Raw genomic sequence first — 12,213 nt, forward strand, 5'->3', positions numbered from 1 at the left:
ATTGTGAAATGAATACCATCTATGATAACTCCTAAATTGCTTTGTGAAATGTCATACTCTTTGTCTCTTTACCTTGCACTCAATTGGATTGCATTTGAATATGTCTGTGTTATTGTACAGTTTACATTCCAATGCCAGACTAATTATAGATAATCTATTCATGGAGATTATGTTCCCCTTCAACAAATATGAAATCATTTGAGGCATAGGCCTAAACTAATGTAACTTCATGGAAAAATGATCTTTTTGCTATAAAGCAGGGTTCTTTGCATGCACTTCTCTTCTGATGGTTACTAGAAATAGTTTAACTGTCACATGTAGGCTTTTTTAGCAAAAGTTATGTGCCATAATTAAATGACAATGTCGGTGTATATCCCATAGATGGCTTTTTGGGACAGTTAGAATATTCTACTAGGCAGGTGTGGGCAGGTGAGGCAATGACGTCACTCAGTGTTTGCTTCCTTTGCACTGTTGAGGTTTTGATGTTTTGATCAGTGCCTTTTACGAGCGTGCCACGCCCAGGCTGGAGCAGCAGGAGGGTCTTGCATCTCGTATTTCACCCTGACTTGAGATCAGATAAGCTCCAACCTGAAGTGTAGAGCGCTAGCTTCACAGTTTAGCGGAACTGGAGCGTGTTGGTATGCTGCGTGGAGGAGGCTCTCTGCAGGAATAACGTGAAATAACCAAAACAAAAGACAACAGGTAAGACCTCAACTGGGAAAAGTTGCGTTTATGATCAAGTAGCCTAGTCTAGTGGCTTTTTCCTGCTATTTGTTCTCATGTAGGCTAATCGACTAAAGTTTTAAAATCCTAATGTTATCGTCCATTGTTCGGTATGGTTGTTAAACAGCCTTTATTCAATAGGTCTAACTTTTTCTTTTTTGTGTGATAGAAATGCGTATTAAAAATAATTGTCACTATTTTAAAAGTAATTGAAATCATCACAAGTGAAAATATTTCGTCTTTTACGTAGGCTATTACAGTTACCTACATGCCTATTAACTACTATAAAGTAGCCTACGCGGTTGGTCAATTAGTATCCTACACATCACTGTCATTGTCTACAGGCCTACTACTAGCCTACTACTCAATGTGTGTTTACTATGGCAGATTGTATTGTTTTGTGCTTGTCCAATGTCGCCCATGTTGATTCTATAAATCAGTGCACACCTGCGTACACTGCCTTTTTGCCGGTGTCATTTTTTCCAGGTGAGGCAGTAAAGTAAGGCGAGTTGAGACCACTTTTCTCACTGAAATGTGGTGATTTATTTTCCATGACACTTATGCACAGTTCGGGATAATTATTTGAGGATTGCTCACATTGGATATTGCTATATTGCTATTCCACAGACATATCCACAATCGTCCAAAAAAAGAAATAATCCAAAATAAAAGTCAAGTGTTTTTACACTTAGAATAAAAAGTTACCTGTTCCTAATAGGCTACATAGATACATTTTGGCACAGTGTGTGTAAGTAGCCTAGTGGCATCTGTCTTGTCATGTGATATGTTCACAATACAAGCAGAAATCTCAGACTGAAAGTCAATAAAATATGCATAAAATAAAATACTTAAGTAGGCCTACTCTGTAATTAAAGATGCACTATGCAGTTTCAGGGGAGGGGGATTTGTTTACATTTGCAGAGCCCGCTGTTTGTTTACAGAACATATTTTCTCTACATGTAATTCTTAGTATTGAATAATTATATCATCATCATATATCAATACTAAATTATTTTGAGGAAACTGGAACCAAACGTAAGACTAGAATATGTTTGTAAACCAAACTGTGGGCCCTGCTGCTGTAAACAAAAACAGTAACGTCTCTGGTAGCTTTCTAACTTCAGACAATGTTACAGGGATCCAATTTTCGAGTGAGGAAAGTTTGTTTATTTGGTTATTAGAGTATATCTTGGACATTTTTCACTTCTCTGACACACTCAAAGTTACATAGTGCACCTTTAAATGGATTGAAAAACAGACACAAAACCTCCAACATGCATGCATGTAAATAAGAGGACAGAGGTAAACTAATCTACCAATGTAGAAATGAGTCTTTATTATGATATGATGTGAACCCACTGAACCCCTACTTTATCAAACAACCCTGGATCATTTCATTCATTCTAAGGACAATGTTTTTACTCGCAAAGAACAGATGTCATCTGGGTTCTGCTGTTTTCTAAAGACCTCCTGCTTACACAAATAACAAATCAATGTCCTGCAGTTTCTCCTAGTGTACCTTAAATGCTTGTTAATAAGTATTTGACTGTTTTGTTGGAGACCTTGGAAATATAGAAACGGGTGGTGGACATTTTACTTTAATACATAATACATAACAAATGTAATGCAAAGCAATACAGAGAGGAAACAGTGACAAATAGCTTTAAAGTTAAAACAACTCTTGTGCTCGATAAGGGTGGAAAATAATATTTATTCATGAGAGAAAAAGTATCAAACATTTTATGTATATGTCATAAGTGCAGTCCAATAGTGGAAGGCTTGTACATGTTGTGCCCTGTTAAATGTAGGCCCCTTCAGACAGAAGGCCAGTTAGGTTTATGGCCTCTTAAAGTGCTGTGTGTGTTAATATTACAGCCCCCTGAGTGTGTAATTAGCTGCCAAGTTTGAGGGGTCTGTAATAATAAGGACATGCACTGAAGCACTGTGGTCTGAGTCAGCCTTAAAAGAGTTCCCATGGGTGGGAAAAGGTGACAGGTTACATTTGTTGATGCTAGGTTTGCTCTCTTTTTCTTTTGAGCAAGATTGAAAGAATTTAACAAAAATACTTATCTATCCATTCCAAAACCTGTGAATCTTTGAACAATGTCACAGAATATAATTATGTAGGCCTATTGCTATACAAGGTTTTAAATATTCTAGTCTTCTTCTGTCTCTACTGCTCCACTATTACCTTGTTTTGTAATTTTTTTTACTTGATGCTTTTTATGATTATTTACCTACTAAGTTAATTCATTTTTGTAGGCTATGTATAATAAATAAAATGTCAAATAAATGAAATAAAAAATACAAAATGTTAAAAGTAAATCAAATATTCATAACACTGTTTTTCATGTTTCTAGGCTCCACTCATGTCGCCTCACCTCCTTGCTTCATTACCATCTCCATCATCATCTTCCAGGCTAATGCTATGTTTTCTCCTCCCTCTGCTGCTGTCCTCAGGGGTCCATGGCCAAGGTACATTGCCCTCCGTAACAAATGAATACACACAGTACCATTGATAACTTGGTGTTCTTGACACAAATAAACCATATTTGTCTAACCCCAACCCTATGTTATAAACACTTCTACCACTTTTTTATTACTAGAAAATTAATTGTGGTTAAAAAAAAAAATTACATTTGTTTGCTTTGTTCTTGTTAGCAAGGAGCTGGAATGCTAGCTAGTTAGCTGCACCAGTTGCATCAGTGTACACACTGACATAGCATTTAACAATCATTTGACGTATTTTGTTGAAAGCATCCACATTTACGATGTGCATTCCTTAAAGAAATACTTCACGCATACGGAACCAGTGTTCTATCATTATAAAATAACTATTATAATATAATGAATTAGTTTTTTTCCCCCTCAGTCTTCCTTTGGCCCAGCTGTCCTGTTAATCCTAACCCTTACTGTGATGTCACAAGAAGGAAACTGTAGGGTTAGACAGTGAGACCATAAAACACTCTTTCTGCCTTTTCTCAGGCTAAGATGATCCGATTTAATTTTTTTTGCACATTTATACTAAATAGGATCTCCGAGTTCAATACACCTTGATATTCCAACCGGTGAAGTAGGCCTTTAATAGTTTAATACATAGGTTATACCATGGCTGCCAACTTTTGAGTTAAGATTGAATTGAATTTTATCTTTTTGTAACCCAAAACTAATAGGCTAATCTATCACACAGCTTTACAGTGTCCCTCAACATTCATTATAAGTGCAATGTTTAATGCATTCACAACATGGAAGACTCAATTCCTACAGCCAATTCTTTCCGTCTATTTGCGAAGCCGATTATACATTAGGGGCAGAGTTTTCAAATAATATTTTCATAAATGTTCATCTGCTAAACACATATCAAGGTGTGTCTCAATATAAGAGGTGTGTTCTGTCTTGTAAATACTAGGAAGATCTTAGGCGCAAACCAGAAAAAAAGTGAAAATGAGGGTAGGAATACCAACATGGGCAAACGTGAAAAGCCTTTTACCATATATGAAAGAGTTCATTTGAATATTAAACTACATACATAATCACTCATACACAGGCTATGCTGGTATTATAGTATTACATTGTGATTTTAACCAATTAATAATACATATTAGATTAAAAGTGCTCTATATACAGTATATAAACAGTATATATTGTCTGGTAGTGTATAAGAGCAGTACATCACCATGGGCTTTGCAATACATTTTACCTGCTTTGCTTACAATTTTTATATTTATTTCATGTATTACCTTATTGTATATTTCCTGATAAAAGCAAGTTTCAAACAAATTATTATTCCTGAACAAAAATGATATCCACAGCCAGCTGGTCTTACCCTTACAGTCTACTGTCTTACCCCACAAATCAGGGAGTACAACGCAGCTACTGTACTGTCTGCTGCATATCTGCCCGCCTGCGTTGAAAAGATGTTCTTTTTAAGTGGTGTCTCTTTAGACCTTGACTTTCAGACAATCTCAATAAAACCCCAAACTGATCCTCTTTTCCGGGGCAACCATAAAGATGAGGACCCCCCCCCCCCTTCTTTCCTTCTAGAGGCCCCGACAGTCACACACTCTCTCAGGCATACTACTCATACACACATATGCATACATCCATACTAGTCAAAAGAAACATCTATGGCAGGGTTGAGGGTCATCATAGATCCGCGGAAAAGATGCAGACAAAAAAGAAAATCCTTTCTATCCCCTGTCATGTCGCACATACAAAACACTGGCTCCATGTCATTCTGTGACGTTTCCTCTGACATGAACTTTGACCTGCCAGTGCCCCAACCAGCGTCCTGTTCCTGTGTCTTTTATCAGAGCCGAGGACAGTGTGCTGCTTTGATGAGTGAATGGGGGGCAGCTGGGAGACAAGGATGGACCGAGGAGCGGGGAGGAGAGGAACGTGAAAGACACTGCTTGTTGGAAATAGCCCTGCTGGAAATTATGTAGATGATTTCGGAAAAACAAGAGATGGATTTGATTAAGTTAGAAGGGAAGCGAGAGGGTGAATGAATAAAAGTTTTACAGCCAGTTTTCTTTGATCTTTGAAAAGGGCTAAAACTGTCATGCCCTTCTTCCTCTCTCTCTCTCTCTCTCTCTCTCTCTTTCTCTCACTCTCTTTTTTTTAAAGATTATTTTTTTGGCATTTTTCCATGCTTTATTGACAGTGAGGAGAGAAGAGATGAAATGGGGTAGAGAGGGGGAATGACATACAGAGAACGACCCTGGGCCGAATTGAATCCCGGGTCTGCTGCGACAAGGCCTGAGCGCACCCCCCTCCCTTTTCTTCTTCTAATAATAATAATAATAGTAATAAACAATATACTATATGCACATCCATTATTAAAACCTGACATTTTTTATTTTCTTTCCTTTTGTATCTGTGGATGTCAAGGCCGTCTTAAGCTGAACGTCCTGTCTGAGGACAGACTGCAGATGAAATGGAAGGAGGCCGATGGACCCGTCCAGGGCTACAAGGTCAGAGTGAGACCCATCTCAGGTGAGACATCCCTGACACTTTGGATCTTTTCAAAAAACCTGAAACGACTGCACTCACTCATCACTCACTCTCATCTTTATCTTTTGGATGAAATACAAAGTCAAATGTGTCTTAAGGCCTTATCACCCAACATCAGTGCAGACCTCTAGTACATCCAGGTCACAGGCCTACTGTTTAAGTGAGCGTTGTTGAGTGGCGCGTTGGGGATTTGAATTCCCAACATCCCTCCCCTCTGAAAACCAGTATCAACCGTGTTGAACTACAGCTCCTCTAAGCACGCTGGACTGACTGAATTACACAACTTTACTGGAACTGATTGTCATTTGAAATAGGTGTGTTGATGCATACTGCATAGAAACATCTAAAAGCATGCAGGACAGGTGTCCACAGCACAATGCCTAATTACATATACCGGTAGTATTATCATCTTGCAACACTAGGGGCCCGAACTCACAACCTTCGCACCCGTAGTAGGCAGGTGCTGATCTCAGTGAGCTATTATCTGGGTGATGACAAGTCCATACAGTCTGTGGTGTTAACAGAGCTGATGAGACAATTATCCCTGCATTAACACAGCGTCACTTGACACGTAGTTGCAGATACATCTGACTTCTCCAAATGAGATGAGAGCACAGGCATTTTGGATGGAAATTGCAGTGTTTTAACAAAATCAAATAACATGCAGGAGACCAACTTTATGGATGTCTCAGTGGATATCACCGCTGACTAAGGTTCCATTTAGACTTAATCCCACACAGTACCAGTCATTATTTCTCAACCTAAATGCTGGTGTTTTTGCAGAGATGCCACAACCAGAGCTGATGCTGACCACCACAAGGGGCCGGGCCACTGTGGCAGGGCTGGACTCCAGTCAGGAATACTCCCTCCAAGTCTTCCTGCTCAATGGGACAACAGAGAAACTTCTAGCAAAGCGACGATTCACCAGTAAGAAACCCAGCTGGGGGGATGGTAGGGATAAGAATGTTTGACAGAGAAGAGAGAAGAAAATAGAAAGAGGAGGGAGGTAGAGGAAAGCAAAGGAAACTAATGGCTTAAAGTGTGCCAAGAGAAAATGCATCATTAAGGCATAAAGCATTTCAGATGAACAGGACCTGAAGTTCATTGTAAGTTTAGGTATAACCAATCTTGAAATATATTATTGATAGTAGGGGAGAGTGGCCTAAGTTGTGCCACTTTTTACTCAAAGTGACTTTAAAGTAAGGCCCTGACAGTGAAGTCTCCAACTCAAATATGTACATATATTTCAGGGTGTTGTGCATCCCTGGCAATACAAACTTTGAATCTGGAATAAACTTTTAAAGAAATATAGCTTTCGGAAAAAAAGTTGTCTTGTAGCACAACTTGCCCCCGGTGTGGTGTAAGTTGTGCCATTGGAGAAAATACCATGGGGTGAATTGTGCCATTGATATATATCTCATAAACTGTAATGCAAGACAAATCCATTAGACAATCACTTATTTAAGGTTTATTTAAAGTAAATAAAGTAAATATTTTACAAAGATTGAAGGTCAATTTTCTTAAACAAGGCCTAGCAGATCTAGGTGGTTTTGCCTGCAAAGCTCACAACGGCAAAGTCACCATCATCATCTTTCTGGCCATCTGAACTCTCCTCAGTGGTGTCGTTAAGTGGAATTGACAGTCTCTTCTGAGCTATTGTAGACAATCATTTTCTTTTGTTGACCAGCGTATACAGCCATGCCAATGGCAGAACTCTCAGAAATGTACTTTGCACTAGCTGCTCCGCCCTTGTAGAACCAACTGCCACCTGGCATATGCGATTCCCTCTCCATTTCTGCCTTTACATCATGGCTCAAAACCCATATGTACACCCTGGTTTTTCCTCCCCATTAACTATCTTACCTCTGCACTACTATCTTTGTTCATATGTGGATGTCTGGGCTTTATGTCTTTTATTTTGGTTATTGTTATTTTACCTTAATTTTTTACCTACTGAATACACTATGTACAGCACTTTGGACAGTGCAAACTGTCATAAATGTGCTTTTATAAATACATTTTACTTACTTACTTACTTACTTATAACTCACCTAGGCCCTCTGGCACAAATCACCCCATCCCCAGAATTTTGGATAATAAGCATGATGCAGCAGTTTAGGGCTGACATCGTGCTTACTATATAGACACAAAGTGTAGCATACTAAAGCACTAAAACATGTGTCAAATGTTTTCAAACGTGTCTATAATTGTTCAGACACAGTAATCTAAAAACCTTGATCATAGAAATTTTACTTTGAAAGGCAAAAAACAGTTTTTTTAGCTTAAATGTGCTTGTATCTTATTCCATGTTTCTCCCTTCTTTACATGATGAGTTTAATTGATGGCTCTTCTTAAATATGTGGTCACATTTCCAATTTCTTCTATGGTTTTCTAGAAACAAGGGGTGGCACAACTTGCCCACCGGCACAACTTAGGCCATTCTCCCCTATATGACTTTGTGATTGAACAGTGACACAGGACGTCAGAAGGGAAAGAGTATAGACATGCTTTAATGTACAGCCATTTGGCAGACTCTAGGGAAAACCCTGTATTAACCTAGGTTACATTTGTGTGTGTATATTTGACTTAAGCTGTGGTCCTGTATATAATTCAGTTTCACTACTACTGCACTCTGACCAGCAAGGAGAATAGACTGTGTAACTTTTGTGAGCTCAATGAAGTTGAAAATTAAATACATTTTATTTTGTATTGTCCGTTTTATCATGATTTGCGACTAAGGTTATTCAAGAAAGTCGATGTAAAAGAAGTTAATTATATGTGGGACACAGATAGGTTAGCTTGGCTAATGAAATATAGAACATTTGTCGTTGATGACTTTATTGAGAAATATGTAAATTTATATTTAGTGTGTTTATCCGGTGCCGGATGTATTGTATAGTGTATTGTGATTGTGAATGTGAATGTGAATGTACTACACTCTTTGTGTAGTATTATATCCGTGTCTTGTAATCCTGTGTGGGATGGGCCATTGTGTGGCATCACATGAAAATAAACATCATCAGTCATTCATCATTCACTATAAAGTTGCTGCTGCCACCTTGTGGCAATAGACACTTAGAAATAGGTTGTCTGTCATCAATGACAGACAGCTAATTGAAAAAGGATGGAAAATGCCCATCATTTTGTTTGCAGTAATAAATGCTGCTGTCTGCAAGCTGCAATCACCAATAAAATGTTGTTAATTCTTTTTTTCAATATCGTCATAGATATCGTTATCGCAAATTTCTTAGAACTGTTGTGATATAATTTGAGGCTATTTTGCCACCCCTACGTCCTACACTTGACATTTCATTGTCATGCTCAAAGTGATACTCTCTGGAGGTCTTCTTGCAACAGTAGGTTACTGTGTTGAGTTGAGCATGTCCAGGCAGGTTTGAAAACATGTTAGATTGGAGATTCCTAACATTGGCTGTCATGGCAGTCTGGGAATTCCTTCCTGATGCGTCTTTGCCTTTCCCCTCTGCTTTAACCCCCTGTGGGCCCAGCAGTTATTTAGAGTTTTGATGGTAGGTTCCTTTCTCGAGGTGTTTTCGCGTTTCCTCTGAAATCTCCCCCTCAATTTTCTGTAGTTGACCTTGTTGGCCTGTTGAACTCCAGGAAAAGGAGTTCCAATCAGGTAGAGCAACAGAGGAGGGATCACTGTCCCAGGACATACAGGCGAAGGTGCAATAAATAACGTGTTTAGAGAACAGACCAATGGAAAAATCACAATGCAACAGAATTCAATGACAAAATGATAACATGTAGACACTAAAACAAATGAATAATGTGTATGCAGGAGGGGGACTTCAGATGCTGCCAAAGGTATGGCTATCATCTCTTTATTTATACAGCATGCCTCGAAACACAATGAAATCGTAAGGTGCTTCACAAAATAAAACAGGGCAAATCCAGCAATGATGAAAACAAACAAAAAATAATTAGATAGAGCAAACATTTAAATGATCAAACTATATATGACCCAATCATAATGCACAGAAATTAGAGTAGCAAAACTAGCAATCTAGGGAGAAGCATTGAGGGCAAGGGTCAATGGGCTAGGTGAAGGCAGAGCAGAACAGGTAGGTTTTAAGATTGGTTGTAAAAACTGAGAGAGAGTCAGAGGCCCTGAAGTTCCGAGCACCAAAAAGCACGGTCGCCCATGGTCTTCATGCGGCTCCTAGGAAAATTCAGAAGGTTCAAATACATATCATTATTGTAGTGTCTTTATTGAGGATTGGGTGGTGTGGATATTCTGCAAATAAGTTGGTGTATTACAGTTTGTGGCCTTGTACACTAAGTGGAGCACGTTGAAAATGACACTTTGGTTTATTGGGAGATAGTAGAGGGAGTGGAGGACTGGGGTGTTGTGGTCTGATTGCGTCGTTTTGGTAAGGACCCGGGCGGAACCCTTTAGTACATATTGTAAGTAACCTCTGCATGGTTTTTGCTGGTAGGCCAGAAAGCTGAGACTTACAATAGTCAATACAGGAGCTAATAAATGCATGGATGGACTAGCCTTTCTGCATCCCGTTTGCTCAGTGAGGGTCAAACACAAGAGATGTTGATCAGGTGGGAGAATGATTTTTGACCGATCGATTTGATTTGTTCATCAAAAGACAGTGATTAGTTCATCTTAAAACCCAGGTTGTGACGGTGATGAGAAAAGGATGGGATTACCATTGATGGTGATATTGGCCTTTTTTTGCCTGGTAAGGGGTCCTTATGAGAATGGCTTCTGACTTGCTGCTATTTAACTGTATGAAGTTGTTGCATACAGATATTCATCCAGGCATTTGGGAGCTTGGAATAGTGACAGGTGCTTTTGAGGGGAGTTTTGTAGTAATAGTTAAGTATCATCTGCATAAGAGTGGAAAGTGATGACGGGGCTCCTTGGTATCCTTACCAGGGGTTGCATGTAGATTAGGAAAAAAGCCATGGGCCCAAGACTGACCCCTGGGGAACACCAGAGGCAACACTTCTGGTACTGGTACTTGCCATGGGCAACATATTCCTGTCTTCCTGTGAGGTAGGTGGGTACAAAGTGGAGAACAGTGCCTGTGATCCACCTTCTGGAGGCGCTGACAGAAAATGTCATGTTCAACCTGATCTAAGGCAGCAGTGTACAGATCAAATTTTAACAAGCTGGGACAGCCGGAGTTTGCTGCCATTAGAAGATAATGTACAACCCTCACCAGCATAGTTCAGTGCTGTGGGTAGGTCTCATAGATATGGTGGGAGGTTTGAGATGGTAGTTGGACATGACATTTGGATCCAGGTTGTGCTTTTTAAGCACAGGTTTGATGGCTGCCAGTTTAAGAGCCGGGGCTACTTCCCTAGTAAACAGGGACCTGTTTATTATATGGCTTGCCGTAGGAACAATGGCTGGAAGGCATGCTTTCAGTAGTGATGTGGAGATGGGGTCCAAGGAGCAGCAGAAGGAGTTCATTTTTCGGACATTAGGACTTTTGCCTGGAAGCAGTTCAAAGTTGTGTGCCTAACTGTGCAATACGTATAATTAATTCCCTTAGCTGTCTCTTTCTCTTACTAGTGGAGGGTCTGCGGGAGGAGGAAACCATCCGGAGTGGTAGCCGAGAGCAGAAGAAGAAGATGTTGCCGGGCGGATCAGGCTCAGGAGCACTGGATGATGTAACGGAGGCTTTGCTAGACGTGCCAACAGTTCTGTATCCAGATCCCACCATCACTGCTGCTGCTGCCACTATAGGTAGTGAATGGTAGTAGACCATAACACTACATCCATACACACTCACAAACATATTGATATTATTATTGTATGATGACCTGGGTTCTAGAAAATTAAGTCAAGTACATTTTAAATGATTTAGCCCAATATAACAAATAACTATTTTGCTTTATGGGGCTTGTCTGTAGATTGAAGTATGTATCCTGTAGGGATTATCACCCAACTTCATAGTTAATCAGGTCCGAAGGGTCTTGATAATGAAAGAAAATATGATAATCAAGCAACATACAGTGGTACACTGAACTGTGCAAAATACCGCAACTGAAAAATATGTTGAAAAGCTTAAATCAAATCATTCTAACCTAAATGTCTTTGTAGTAGAGTTATGAAGATTTCCTGAGGACAAAGTGGTGGATCTTTGCTTATTTTTGTGACACCTCACTGATGTCATGTCCTCTGTCCTCCAGAGCCCCCAGCTTTAGAGACCCCCTCTCAGCTCCCCGATGACGCCCAGGACAAACCTGCTAAAGAGAAGAGAAAGAAAGAGAGAGAGCAAGATCATTCTAAGGTGGAGAATAAGGAGGAGCAGGGGACCACACAGGGCAAAGCAGCTGAGAAGAAACCCCAGAGGACACCCTTCTCTACTCAACCAGTTACAGGTATGTGTGTGTGTGTGTGTGTGTGTGTGTGTGTGTGTGTGTGTGTGTGTGTATATATATATGTCGTACAACATAACAATACAAGGGCAGTTTTAATTAAACCACACATGAAAA

General features: G+C 39.6%; 1 protein-coding gene across 2 annotated transcripts in view; it reads left to right on the top strand.

Moving 5' to 3' along the window:
• Positions 1-566: 566 nt before the first annotated feature.
• The window catches only part of LOC307252827 (collagen alpha-1(XX) chain-like), a 34,753-nt gene continuing 23,106 nt past the window's right edge, over positions 567-12,213 (top strand). For both annotated transcript variants that reach the window (XM_080030631.1, XM_080030632.1), the window contains exons 1-6: positions 567-702; positions 3,084-3,198; positions 5,614-5,718; positions 6,520-6,663; positions 11,288-11,461; positions 11,908-12,099. In XM_080030631.1, coding sequence (XP_079886757.1) covers positions 3,093-3,198; positions 5,614-5,718; positions 6,520-6,663; positions 11,288-11,461; positions 11,908-12,099 — 721 coding nt within the window. In that variant the 5' untranslated portion in view covers positions 567-702; positions 3,084-3,092. The remainder of the gene's footprint in view (positions 703-3,083; positions 3,199-5,613; positions 5,719-6,519; positions 6,664-11,287; positions 11,462-11,907; positions 12,100-12,213) is intronic.

This window comes from Ammodytes marinus (assembly GCF_949987685.1).
Source record: "Ammodytes marinus genome assembly, chromosome: 7".
Lineage (NCBI taxonomy): Eukaryota > Metazoa > Chordata > Actinopteri > Uranoscopiformes > Ammodytidae > Ammodytes > Ammodytes marinus.